Below are 14,678 nucleotides of genomic sequence, written 5' to 3'. Positions count from 1 at the left end.
CTCTTTTTCTGTTATTAGAAGTTTTCTCCAAACATTATTATTTTAACCTTTTCTTTGTACTACAGTGTTATTACTTAATATTTTGATGGATTTAATGTCTTTTTTTAACCTGAAAAGGAAATCTTTATATACATACAAATAAGAACAATGAAAACAGAATTGTTAAATTCCAGCTAGTATGAAGACTCTGAGCCAGAATCCTGCTCTCTCTGTTGAAAATGATAGAGTGCCAATCTTATCCTTTCTCCTGAAAGTAATCAGAATGGCCCCAAATGGAGGAACTTTCTTACTCTGCTGTTCTCTTTTAACCTTTTCAGTGTTAGCCTCTTCTTACCCTCTAAAAGGATCTTTGGTACCTGTCACAGCCTTGGGATCCCTGGGGCTGTTTACTCTGCCAGTGCATCCACATCTTGTCCAGATTTTCTCTAGAGCCTAGATTTGCATTTCTGCCTGTGTGCCAGCTGGACATATTACTGCCAGCTCTCCCTGCTTCCCATCTGCTGCTTTTCTGATTCATATTTTTGTGACTGAATTCACGAGTGACTCAGTTGTCCAGACCAGACTTGTTATTTTAGATTCCTCTCTGAACCTTACTTCCTTTCAGCGTGTATGAACACCTCCTGTATATCAGATCCTGGGTCACATGTTCAAATCTCAGTTTGTATGTGTTTTTTGAACTCCAGACCCAGTGCACTGTCCTTTCCTCTGTGCCCACCTGGCCTTTTTCTCAGAAAGAGAAAAACAGATATCGTATATTAACGCATATATGTGGAACCTAGAAAAATGGTACAGATGAACCGGTTTGTAGGGCAGAAATTAAGACACAGATGTAGAGAACAAACGTATGGACACCAAGGGTGGAAAATGGCGGGGGGTGGTGGTGGTGTGATGAATTGGGATTGACATATATACACTAATATGTATAAAATGGATAAGTAATAAGAACCTGCTGTATAAAAAATAAAATAAAATTCAAAAATTCAAAAAAAAATGAATTTACAGAAAAAAATATATATGCCCTTGGTCACAGGGAAACAGAAGGAAAAAAGGGAAATAGATTCTATATCTTTACTGTTAGAAAAATATCTCAGTGTATATTCCAAACTGACTTGCTCCAAATACTGTAGGTAATGTTAATTTTGAAGACTACATTGATCAAAGATTTTCATTTGAATTAAAGAATTTATTAAGTTCCTAAGATAACTTTCAAAAATTAATTAATTAATTATGTTTTTGTCTGCGTTGGGTCTTGCTGCGTGCGGGCTTTCTCTAGTTGCGTTGAGCGGGGGCTACTCTTCGTTGTGGTGCACGGGCTTCTCATTGCGGTGGCTTCTCTTGTTTTGGAGCATGGGTTCTAGGCACGCAGGCTTCAGTAGTTGTGGCGTGCGGGCTCACTAGTTGTGGCTCGCAGGCTCTAGAGCGCAGGCTCAGTACTTGTGGTGCACGGGCTTAGTTGCTCCGCGGCATGTGGGATCTTCCTGGACCAGGACTCGAACCCATGTCCCCTGCACTGACAGGCGGATTCTTAACCACTGTGCCACCAGGGAAGTCCCCCACCTGGGCTCTTGCCTGTGCCTCTTTTACAGACCTGCCCCTCTGTGTTGTTACTGGCATGCTTCTCCACTAGTGAGCGAGCTGCTTAGGGCAGGATGACACTTAAGTTCCTGGCATCTTTGTATCCTAGTGCTTGGCCACTGGGATCATTTTATTTAATGAGGAATGAGTGGGGCTTGTTGGGGAATTTGTCATCATTTCATTGAAGTAAAGTTTTAGTGCTGAAAGAAACCTTAGTTTATTCACAGTTAAATAAAAAGAAAAGCTGTCACTTTTTTTAATGTATATAAAAGTATTTATTCGATGGAGTTACACAGGCAATATAGTGAACACATTTTCATTCAAGGAGTTCTTGATTTCTTGGAGTAAAATGTGAGAGCCCCCCTTTATTCCTACCTGTTCCTTCTGCTTCCCCCTCCCAATTGTCACAGGTTTAGTTTGTATCTCCAGATCATTTTGAATGCGTTCCATACACAAAGATGTGGATACACACTGTTTTCCAATATAAATGCCTTCATACGATGTGACTTTTTTCGTCTTACTTGGCTTTTATATCACTACCATTGAAAATACTTAATGCCTTTAAAAAACTATTTAAAAACATGCTACAATAAATATCTTTATGTATACGTGAGTATTTCTCTGGAATAAGTGCCTAGTAATGTGAATTTTAAATCTTGATAGATATTGCTAAATTGCCTTCCAAAAGAATTTTACTAACTTATGTTCCCACCAGCATTATGTGAAAGTGGATTTTTCTTGCCTCTCCTGGATATTATCAGTCGTCATGTTTTTGCCAGCCTGATGGTGAGAAATGATATCATGCATTGAAATGGAGTTATTTTTGAGAATATTTTAATTAATCTTCCTCAGATTCTGATTTGAGTGATGCTATTTATTACCTCTTGTTCAGAGTTTCTGCTTTTTGGAGTTCAACCTAAAAGTTTTTAGTGTTAGATGTGTAGAGAATCTCTCTCAAGTCACTAAATCTATACTTTACAGTTGATCTTGCCACTATAATGTAGGTCACTTGTGCCATAATGCAGTGAAGAGGCTAACTTGGAAAGCAGCAGTGAAATGACTTCAGTTGATTTGGAGAAGACTGTGGACATCATTCGGGATTCTGGTTGCCAGCTTTCTTAGCTGGCTACCCCAGTGTCGTTTGTTGGTGATACTGCATTTTTTCTTCTTTTTTCTGCTTTATTTTTTTGGTTAATTTTTCTCAGTTATCAGCACTCAAGAAGATCTATAGCTTGTGCCCTTTTAAGAAAAATACTTGGGAAGTTAAATTTATGTATAATTGGAGGATTATTTCTTGGTTTTTTAAGAAATTGGTCTGCTTTAATTATAAGATATTTACAAAACTATATAAATATCAATCCTATATAACTGAAGGGCTTACTGAAACATTGTTTTCCTTTTAGATAGTCTGTAGAGGATGCCAAATGAGAGAATCCCCCACTCAAGTCAAACTCAGGAGCAAGACTGTTCACAGAGTCAGGATATCAGTGAGAGTGCAGAGGGGACAATCAAGCAGGAAAACGATGGCGACATGGAGCTGGGGGAGAGCCTCCCCTCTTGTTCCCCTGCTAATGGACCCTCCACTTCCGCCAACGGGTATCCCTCGGAACTTCCAAGGAGAGGGGCAGCCCTGTTGCACATCAACAGACATCACATCCAGGCGGTGGAGCCCAGTGCACAGGCCCTGGAGCTGCAGGGTTTGGGTGTGGACGTCTATGACCAGGACGTGCTGGAGCAAGGGGTGCTTCAGCAGGTGGACAGCGCCATTCTTGAGGCCAGCCGCGTGGCCCAGCTTGCCGACGCGGAGAAGGAATATCGGTCAGTGCTGGACGACCTCATGTGAGTAGACCACCTTCTCTCTGATGATAGAGTTTGTATTTACATATGACGAAGAGATTCAGACAATAGCTGTGGTAGTCCAGAAATTTAGGAGATTTATAGAACCTTTAATTGGAGGATGGGATCAGTAAGGGTGGTCCTTGACCTTGTGTCTAAACCCCAGCCATTTCGCTCAGAAGCGCTGTACACAGTAGTTAGGGGCTCAGTTCAGTTCACAGCAGCTTGTTTACACATGATGTCCTGGAGAGAGGCACTGTTCTAAGTGCCCCAGATTTTGCAAGCTTGTGCACAGAATGGTTCTCAGGAGAAGTGTTCCTAAAGTTCTGATATGTCCTACTCCAGATACCAGGAACATATCCGCCCCCCGCCACCCCCCGTCCTATAATTTCTTTCCAGTTTCCTGTGCCTAAACCTAGGGTCAGTCTTTTGGTACCTTTTCAGATTTGCATTTCTAGAAACAGTGAGAAACAACTCCCTGCTTTTCCTCTCTTCTGTTGTACTTTTGACTCTATAAAGAAAGGTGAAGTCCCATAGAGACTTCACTTGTGCTTTAGAGGAGAAACAGACCTGGGTCGTGTTGCGCACAGCACACTGGTGGGGAAGGGGGTGCCCTGGACCTGGGTTGGAAGACGGGGAGGAGGACTGAGTTGAGCTCGCGCTCCGTTGCCACTCTGCCCTCCTTGGCCAGTGTTCTTGGCTGTGTCAGGGAAACGAAGGGGAAGGGGAGGACTGGGTGGAGGGATGGTGTGGTCTCAGGTGGGAGTGTCTGGGGGAGGGGGAGGGAGGCACGTAGAGCTTTTGGCTACCCCGGGGAGGTGCTGTGGTACAGGCAGCTGTTGGCACTTAAAGGGCACGTTTTCTGCTAACAGTTTTCTGGTGTGTTCTTTGGGCCTCTTGAGCAGCAGGTGTTCTCCAATAGTTGTAGTCTGACCTTCAGGTGTGAGGACCTCGATGCCATGTAATGAACACACCTTTTACATTCGACCTGGGAAATGTATCCACTGCTTGCAGAGGTGACAGAGCAGGGTGCTGCAGAGTCACCTGACACTAGACAGATGGTGACACGTACTGAGACTGCCAGTAACTTGCATTGATAACATCTTTTCTCCTGAAATCCACAAAGGGTACAAACAGCAAATTACACAAGCGTTGAGATTGAATTTGTGTTTTGAAAATTGGGAGTTACAATTCTATGATGTCTATTTTAGGAGCAATGTATTATAAATTGATTCTTTTTCTTTGCACTACAAAGTGTAAAACGACAGCAAATAAGCCATCTAGTCATGCAAAAGAAAAATATTGTCACAGTTGCCTGACCTATATAAGAAGATGTTTAAATATTTTTTAGTACTTTTCCAAGCTTTGGGAGACTTCCATAATGGCCTTTAAACACGCATGTATGAGTTGTTGGTAATGGGGTACGCTGTGCATATTTGGGGCAGGGAGTATATGGGAAATCTTTACCTTCCTCTCAGTTTTGCCGTGAACCTAAAACTGCTCTAAAAAACTAACTCTCAAAGAAAAGTGTATGCATTTTTTCTCATAAAGGGACAACTTATTGCCTATTGTTTTTGCACAGTCTCTTGAATAGAGTAGACCCTTAAAATGCTTGTAGAATGAATGAATCTGCTTGCAAATGGGAATGAACTGATTAAAATTGGTCAGATTAAAGAAAAACATGAGCAGTCATCTTAGACTTCTAATAACCTTTCAAGTTCTATTAGTGGCCAAAAAGAATATGTATTCTGGTTTAGTTTCTTTTGTCTTTTAGTTAATAAGAAGTAAAAGGGACATGTTTTTAGCATTTCTCTCTTCATGTTATTCTATAAAAGATGTTACCAGAGTGGAAAATGGACATTTTATCTTCTTTTTCAGGTCATGTACGACATCCCTAAGGCAAATCAATAAAATTATTGAACAACTTAGCCCTCAAGCTGACAGCAACAAAGACATCAACAGGAAACTAGATTCTGTAAAACGACAGAAGTATAACAAGGTGACTCCAAATAACACACTAAGTTGCATTTTTGCAAAAGTCATTATTTAGGCTCATTTAATATTTAGAAAATAGCTATTCTGAAAAGTACTGGTAAGATGTGAAGCAAATTTATAACAGAAACGTTTGAGTTCCTTTTATACGTTTAATTTTTTGGCTGTTTCCCTTTAACATCCTCTGCTTAAAGAGTGTTTCTAAAAATACGCATATGTACGCATACATACATAACTGAGAAAAAGTTCCTCTTTTAGCTTTGCGTGCCTCCTCACTCGGGTACTTTCATAGTCTCCCTGCGGCACCACTTTCTTTCCCCAGCTTGGGTTCTTGTTTGGCATGCTGGCCTCTCATGCCGTCTCCTTGCCTTGTGTGGACTTGTGCTTTTTCCTGCTCAGCTCCTGCTTGCACTGATTGCCTGCAGACGTTTCCCATCGACCCAGCCCTCTCCCCTCACACACTCGTGATCACTGTGCTGAGAGGCTGGCCTTCGGTGTTCAGTCATCACCCAGCCACACTGACTGGGTCCGCACTTAGGGTTGGAGGACTTAAGGGTAGGGAATGTCTGTTACTTATGACATTGTTTTTATGAGGTTTGAAACATTTTTTAGAATTTCTGTACACTTCATGACAATATATTGCAGAAGGTAGAAATGACTAGTTTTGATCATTTTATTGCTGCCATCCGAAGTGACTAGCAGATGGCCTTGTGCTTGCTGTTGATTCAGTGCAGTGAGTAGAGTCCTCACAGCTCTTACTCAGGCTCTACTTGTGGGGTGTGGTTAACCTTGGTTCCTCCTTTTGCTCTCCACTCACCGGTTCATGATCTTCTCCACGCACTCTCTCTCACTTAACTCCACAGCAGCAGCCCAAAAGTCAGAGCTCACAGTGGCTTGAGGCACCCGGGGTCTCCCCAAAGCAGAGAGGAGACCACCTGGATTCTCGTGGAGCATGTGAATAGTGGGCTTCTGGTGGGCTGGGGTTTCGAAGAGCAGAGAGGACCAATCTTAGGCCCCTTTAGGTACTGGTCTAACTTGGTTATATATTCCTGTCTTTCTTTAGCAGCTTTTCGCTGTTTAGAGAGAGACTATTCAGAGAGAGGCTGTTTTGTATGAGAGTTTGCTGAGAGAAGAACTGTGAGATACAGTAAAAGGAATTACAAGTCATTACAACATGGTGTTTATAATCAGGATGTCCCCTTGTCCCACACTCATGTTTGGCGTTCAAGCATTCTTGACCTTGGGAAAAAGAACCACCTACCACAGGCCTAGTTAATTAGGGAGTCCCTAGGAATGGCCGCATGTCCAAGCTCTGGTGATGTAGAGGGAGACAAGACAAAGGGGGGCCCGGGGAGGACAGAGTAAAAGGGTATATCAAAAGAGATTTTCCCTTTAAGATTTTGTGATTGGGTAGGATACTATAAAGGACAGTCATAAATATGGTAGATTATCAAAGGTGACTGACTTTTTCAACTGTTTGAACATTTGTGTTTGTTTCTTATCCCTACAGCCTATTGACCTCATAGCCATTGGCTGCTAAGGTCAGAAACAGAGAAATTCAGTGACTTACCCAGTGTATAATGGGGAAACCATGTAGAGCAGTTCCACCTCCCAAGTCAGTGGAGAGTCAGTGCAGTGAACTTAGCTGCTCAGGCAAGTAGAGAGCTGTGCCGCCCAGTCAGGAGAGTGGGTGGGGACAGGGATGCTGCCCGATGGACATGTTTGAGGGCTCCTTCCTGCTAGAAATGTGGCAGTTATTCAAATAAGGTTTTCTGTAGTAATAGTAATATATGGTAGTTCTATTTTATTTTTATTTTGCTCTTGATTAAAGTTTTTAAAATTTTGCAATGCTGTCATTTGTATTTAACATTTAATCACTTCATTGCTGTTTTTTGTATTCAATGTCTACAAATTAAGGAACAACAGCTGAAGAAGATCACAGCAAAACAAAAACGTCTCCAGGCTATCCTTGGGGGAGCAGAGGTAAAAGTTGAACTAGATCATGCCAGTCTGGAGGAGGAGGATGCAGGTGAGGATACTGGGGACAGTGTCTCTGTTCTCGAATTGATGCCTGATGCCTCTCGTCAGTGGAGGGTGTCCCTTCAGTTCTGGCCTGGGTGTTGGGAAAAATACATTTGTTTACTTAGTGACAAAAGAGATACAGAAAATTTTATTCTCCACACCTGTAGAACCAAATCTATTTTAAGTCTTATGGGGTTTCAGAGAAAGAAAGTAAATTTTTAACTCAGTCTAATGGAGGCTTCTGGTGCGCATTTAGTATTACGTCTAATAAATTAGAAATCTCAACATTCTTTTATAATTGATTTCGTAGACACCTAACATCTTGATTGAATTACATTTTGTTGACCAAGCATCATCCATCAACATTCACAGAATTGCTTTTAAATATCTTTTGGGGACATATTTGGCAGGCTTTCCAAGCATCAATTTTGTTGTTCAAGAAAGGGCATCTTAATTCAGGTTATTTAATCCATGGCCATGATTTTGTTTATATCACTGACCTGGATGGGCATCTTTTGGGAAACCTTTTGGGATAAGCTCTGAAACAAAATATCTTTGTAGTCAGTGTGTGTGCATGTGTGTTTAGAAATTGTTCGTAGCTGTTCAGTTATTTACTAGTTGAAGTATAGATTTAAACCCTTCAGGCATATATTTTCTACTAATTCCAGAAGTCTATTCAGTAAGACAAGAGAATTGTGAGAATTGAGGCATTGGAAAAAAATAAATATTAGATGTGCTATTAACGTCTCGCAGAATCCATTGGGCCTATGAGGAGTGCTTTCTGCTGCTGAAATGCCATATTTCTCATTGGTTAAAAAAAAACTATTGTCCTGGTCTGGCTGACTAGAACTTGCTGCTGTCTTTTGCTACCTATTATTTGTTTGGTAAAACTTGGCCCAAGATTAATTGTTACTTCCCCCATCCGAAAACTCCACTTGGCCTGTCTGTAGCAGCTGATACTTCCCTGCCTTCCAAGATCCATGTCTCTCTTCTGGTTTTCCTTTTAGCCTTCTGACCATTTCTGTTTAGTTTTTTTTGACCATCTTTTCTAGGCTTATCTTAAATGTTGATTATTCTCAGAATTCCTTGCTGAGCCCTCTTCTTCTTTTTTATAAATTTATTTATTTATTTATTTATTTTTGGCTGCATTGAGTCTTCATTGTGGTGCACGGGCTTCTCATTGCGGTTGCTTCTCTTGTTGCGGAGCACAGGCTCTAGGGCGCGCGGGCTTCAGTAGTTGTGGCACACGGGCTTAGTTGCTCCGCAGCATGTGGGATCTTCCTGGACCAGGGATCGAGCCTGTGTCCCTTGCACTGGCAGGCAGATTCTTAACCACTGCGCCACCAGGGAAGTCCTGAGCCACCTTCTTCTTATACTACCTCTCCCCAAATAATCTCATCCATTTCCCTATGGCTTTTGTGGCCACCTAGGTTCTAGTTATCTTATAAATCTGTAGACCTATGGCCTTGCCCTTTTTCTGAACTCCTGGTTCGTATTATCTCTCTCCAGTGGGGCTCCAGCTAACACTTCAGACTCCTGGTCTCTCTTATAACCCTTCCTCCTCCATCCCTTCTGGGATACCTTCCTTCTCCGTGGTGCTCTATGCCCTGTTAGGTGGGGCAGGAGAACAGAGTGTCTAGGCTTTGTGTACCCCAGCTCTGTATTGCTCAGGTATAGACCTTGGCTACATTCTTTAACCTTTCCAAGTCTGCTCTGAGATGGGCATAAGCATAGTAGACCTTCATTTCTTTGCTCACATGCTTCCCTGAGGTTTCCTTTCCCCTGGTCTCCACATAGTGATCCGTTTCCTAATTGTTGTGAGGATTATCTGATTAAAGAATCCTTTCCTGGAATTAGGTGGGATAAACTTTGCAACAGTTGGCTTTGCTCCTCTGATCTGGGATGAGATGAGGTGCTTCCTATCACCTTTCCTGTTCAGCATTGTACTGGATAGTGTAGTAATGTAAGAAGAGAAATAAAACCATCATTATTTACAGTGTATGTTATTGGTCATATCAAAAATCTGAAAGAATCAATGGGCAGTCTATTGGAATTACCATGTGAATTTAGCAGTGTCACTGGATACAAGGTCAATATATAAAAATCAGTCATATTTCTACATACAAGCAAAAGCAAAAAATAAAATTTAATAAAGATGGCAATTACGATCAAAATCAAATACCTGGAAATAACTCTTAGTAAAAAAGGTAGTTTTCTTCAGCACTCTCTACGTTAAAAACTACAAAATGTCATTGAAAAATTAAAGAAGGCAAATAAATGGGGAGATACACCATGGTCATAGATTGGAAGATACAGTTCTATCCACTTATAGTTTCAGTGCAACCCCAATATAAATTTCAGGGAGTTTTTTGAGGGAGAGGGTGTAGAGTAGGAAGAGTAGGCTGAGGGTGGGAGGCACTAAACAACCTGATTCTAAAATTTATATAAACATGCATTGGGTCAAGAATGGCCGAGGCAATCTTGAAGAAGAACAAAATATCCAGACTTATTACTAACCTGTAGTAATTAAAACACTGTAGTGGCATAAGGATAGACAAACCAATGGGACAGAGTAGAGGGTCCAGCAAACAGACCCTCCCATATGTGGTCACTTGATTTATGACAGATGTGGCAGTACAGTGCTGTGGAGAAGAATCGTCTTTTCACTAAGTGTGCTGGGTTAATCCACATGAAGATAAAGTGAATATTGGCCCATTATACAGTGTACAAAAATAAATTCCAAATGGATTGTAGATTTCAATGTTAAGGATAAAACAAAGCTTTTAGGATATAACATAGGAAAACATTTTCATGATGTTGGGGCAAAGATTTAACAAGGCACAAAAATGCTCACTGTAAAGGAGAAGATGTGATAAATGAACTATGTTACAACTAAGATCTTATGTTTGCTGAAAGATAGCATTTAAGAGAGTGAAAAGGCAAGCTGCAGAATGGGAAAAGATGTTTGCAATATCTGTATCAGTCCAGGGACTTGAGTCCAGAATGTATGAAGAACTCCTAGAAATCTTTTTTTTTTTCTTTTAAAGACAGACCACATGTGAGAAAAATGGGCAAAAGATTTGAACATTTTCTTCACAATAGGCTACCCAAAAGATCAACAGATCTTACATAAAGATTCCCTAGTTCATTAGTCACTAGGGAAATACAAATTACAGCCACAAAGTGGTACCACTACATGCCCACCAGCATAGCTAAAGTGGAATGGCAAGAACGTGGACCAGTTGAAACTCAAACACTGTTGGTGGAACTTAAAATTGATAGGACCACTTTGGAAATCTGTTTGGTGGTGTCTACTAAAGCTTAATATACCCAAAGAATTATATACGTACATCACCAAAGAATGTGTACTGGAATACTCACAGCAACATCATTCCTAGTAGCCCAAACCTGGAAACTACCCAAATGTCCAGTAACACTAGAATGGAAAAATTGTAGTAGAGTTACAGTAGAATACTAACAACAATGAGAATCAACAAACTGCAATTATATTCAGTAGTAAGTGTGACTCACACAAGCATAATGTTGAACAACAGAAACCAGATACAAGTACAGACATTCCCATTTCCATTAAGTTGAAAGCCAGGTACAACTTGTCTGCCGTGTTAATAGGTCAGTCAGTATCTTGTGGGGTAGAAGCTGGGAGGCACATGAAGGGCATATCTGGGGGTCCTAGTAATTTATGCTTCCTGATCTGGATGCTGGTGTTATGGGTTGGTTTTTTTTCTGAAAATTCACTGAGCTGTACACTTAGGATTTGTGCACTTTCTGATGTATGTTTTTCTTCAGTGCACATTTAATGAAAAACTGCACTGTGCTATTATTGGCGTACAAGAAATACAGATTTTAGAATATGGATTCCTTCCTATTAAGCCTTTACTTCTTTTGGTATTTTGGCTATGGGTAAAGTAATTTTGCTAGAGATTAATTTCAACTAATGAAACAGGGATGATTTCTGGGTGGCTTTCTATTGTTACGGCATAACTTCCAACTTTAGTTCGTCCCTTCAGTCAGTTAACTTCACACGTCTAACACGGTGCTGATTAGTGGACCTTTTTGCAATAGTGGAAATGCTATCTGTGTTGTCCATTATGGTAGCCTTTAGCCACATGTGGCTATTGAGCGCTTGAAATGTGGCCAGTACCACTGAGAGAATGAATTTTCAACGTAAATTTAAGTAGCCACATGGTGACTCTCCTATTGGGCAGTGCAGAGGCAGCATTTATGTTTTACCTATTTAGGTGCATGCTGATTCTTTAGATGTCGGTTTTCAGTTCTGCTGTCTCTTGTACTTAAGTCCATCTGAATGCTGGTATTAGCAGTGACGTGGAAACTTGGGAGATTGCTTCCTCAAGGGCAGTTGATAAGGAAACGTGGTAAAATTTCTCTCTGTATGTTACATACGACTGGGTCTGTCTTTGGATGCACAGAAAGTATATTGATAATGCAGCGTTTAGGGAAAAGTTACTGAGAAGTTACCTTTTTGAATAGGAGTATACTACATGCGGCATGAATGCTATAGTAAATTTCACTCTGTTCTTCATATACACTGTACTTTAGTACGTCATCTACTTTAGTACGTCAGTGATTTTTTTTTTTCTTTTTTTTTTTTTTAATTTATGTATTGAGTAGTGCACATATCCATTGTTCTCCTGGAAAGTTTTGTGCTAGTGCCCAACGTGTTGTCATCCCTCTTTTCAGAAGCAGGGCCGTCCTGCCTCGGCAGCATGCTCATGCCCGTTCAGGAGACTGCTTGGGAACAGCTCGTCCGCACTGGTCAGATGACACCTTTTGGTACCCAGATCCCTCAGAAGCAGGAGAAAAAGCCCAGAAAACTAATGCTCAACGAAGCATCAGATTTTGAAAAGTATTTGGCAGATCAAGCACAACTGTCCTTTGAAAGAAAGAAGCAAGCTTGTAATAAAAGAGCAACTAAAAGAGCCCCGGCCTCGGTCCCTTCTGAGCTGAGCTCAACACTGAGTGAAAACAAACCAGAGAAGAGAGGCAAAGTTCTCTCGAAAACAGATAAGCGCTTGAACAAACACATCAAGAAACTCCAGAAGAGGGCTCTTCAGTTCCAGGGGCAGGTGGGATTGCTAAAGGGAAAGAAACCCTTGGAGTGTGGTGTGAGGCCAAAGGCAGAGGGAGACTCTGAGGGTGAAGTGTCCGAGTACTTGCCCACGGACGAGGAGCTGGAGGAGGCGGCAGAGGCTGACCTGTCTGGGGAAGGCACCGACTGTGACCGGAGACGGGTGCTCAGTCGCCAGAAACGGCAGAAGAAAGTCACAGTGCAGGAGATTGATGATGACTTATTTCCAAGTTCTGGGGAAGAAGCTGAAGCCGCAGGAGGAGGAGGAGGTCGGAAAGTAGTGAGATGCCGAGATGATGGAGATGAAGATTATTATAAGCAGCGGTTAAGGTCAGTCTCCAGGGATTGTACTGCTTGCTTTATCGTAGGTGGTAGGTTTATTAATAAATAAGAGTTCTAGTCTAGCGTAATATATTAGATCTCCATTCATCCAAAGGTTGGACTTCCTGCAACCTTAGTCTGCTAGAACCATCAGAGCCCCTGAGTCCTCGATGGAGCTGATGCAAGATGCTTCTACTTCGGGGTCTTCATTGAGATTTGAGGGCAAGTCTAAGAAGAAAAGCTTAGGGGGGAGGGCTGGGCAAGAGGCATGCCTAGGACTAAAGCAGGAGCTGTGTGGCTTCACACAGAGAGTGGGTGCCCTGCCACAAAGGGCAGGAGGAGGTTGGCTTGTGTAGTGTATGTTGGGTGAAAGTAATTTTAGGAGACTTTCCTTCAAAAAAGAGCTGAAATTTAAGTTTTAGTGTATGAAAGAATAAGCTTGCTTACGTAAATCCCTCCTTCTTTGTCTTGAAAAAGTAGTTCTCTACAGAATTTCAACGATACCGTGCCAGAAATGGGCTTCCTATGCCCAGCATACCCTTCCTGTGCCCTGTCTTTTTTTATGCTAGAGACTAACTTTGGCTTCTTATTTCTGTGAATTTGTCAGTGTCTGATGTAAGTAAGTAAAAGGAAGGTGAATACGTTTTTGTTTTTTTTTTTTGAGGTACGCGGGCCTCTCACTGTTGTGGCCTCTCCCGTTGCGGAGCACAGGCTCCGGACGCGCAGGCTTAGTGGCCATGGCTCACAGGCCCAGCCCCTCCGCGGCATGTGGGATCTTCCCGGGCCGGGGCAGGAACCCATGTCCCCTGCATCGGCAGGCGGACTCTCAACCACTGCACCACCAGGGAAGCCTAGGTGAACACGTTTGTTTGTGGAGTCCGCACTGCATGTTGCCACACGTTTTCTGAGTCAAGAAAACCAGTGTGTATGCTACAGTCTCCACCGTGTCCCACGGAGCATGACGTTGTGCGACTCAGGTCTAACGTCTTAGCTTATTAAGAGTGCCTCGAGACTCAAACGGATGCGGTAATCTGCTTAACAGATTACTTTTTTATTTTTTTTAATTTTATTTATTTATTTATTTATTTATTTATTTTGCCGTACACGGGCCTCTCACTGCTGTGGCCTCTCCCGTTGCGGAGCACAGGCTCCAGATGCGCAGGCTCAGCAGCCATGGCTCACGGGCCTAGCCTCTCCGTGGCATGTGGGATCTTCCCGGACCGGGGCACGAACCTGTGTCCCCTGCATCGGCAGGCGGACTCTCAACCACTGCGCCACCAGGGAAGCCCCAGATTACTTTTTTAATACTTGCTCCCAGGGTGGCTTTTTTCCCCAGTCCTCAACAGTTTTTTCTTGTTTCTCAGTGTAGGGAGACCTAGTTTATTATAATTCTTGTAGCTTTCCACTGACCTTTGCGAATGAAGATTGACCTGATATTCTTTTCTTCTGTTATTTAGAACTGCTGATGCCCTACAACCAGACTGCCACATACATCCTTTTAGAAGTAGATGCAGCATAGTTCTTTTCACCAATGATTTAAGTACCTGCAACCTAAGTCCAGGTCTTTAAGAGAGCTGTTACACTCTCACTGTGGTAGTACCTTATGCAGCAAGACAGATTTGAGGAGGGGCTTAATGTTGGTCATTTCTCATTGTAACTTGCACATTTGATATTTGTAAAGTTGTCTGAACAGTGAGTGGCATCAGTTTTTTTCTTAACTATTGTAGAGAATTAATAAAAGTGTTAATCTCAACATATTGATTATAAGTGGAGTGAATAAATTGAGTCAATATTAAATATATTTTAAGTATATCAGTATTTTGAT

At 41.9% G+C, this 14,678-nt stretch overlaps 1 protein-coding gene across 1 annotated transcript in view; it reads left to right on the top strand.

The window, feature by feature from the left end:
• Positions 1 to 2,992: 2,992 nt before the first annotated feature.
• ERCC6 (ERCC excision repair 6, chromatin remodeling factor) overlaps positions 2,993 to 14,678 on the top strand; it is a gene marked incomplete at its 5' end in the record, with an annotated part of 73,229 nt that continues 61,543 nt past the window's right edge. The window contains 4 exons of the mRNA XM_079702408.1: positions 2,993 to 3,414; positions 5,290 to 5,410; positions 7,321 to 7,432; positions 12,145 to 12,862. Coding sequence (XP_079558534.1) covers positions 2,993 to 3,414; positions 5,290 to 5,410; positions 7,321 to 7,432; positions 12,145 to 12,862 — 1,373 coding nt within the window. The remainder of the gene's footprint in view (positions 3,415 to 5,289; positions 5,411 to 7,320; positions 7,433 to 12,144; positions 12,863 to 14,678) is intronic.

The sequence above is a fragment of the Hyperoodon ampullatus genome (genome assembly GCF_949752795.1).
Source record: "Hyperoodon ampullatus genome assembly, chromosome: 1".
Taxonomy (NCBI): Eukaryota; Metazoa; Chordata; class Mammalia; order Artiodactyla; family Ziphiidae; genus Hyperoodon; species Hyperoodon ampullatus.
This window is presented reverse-complemented; position numbering and strand designations above follow the sequence as displayed.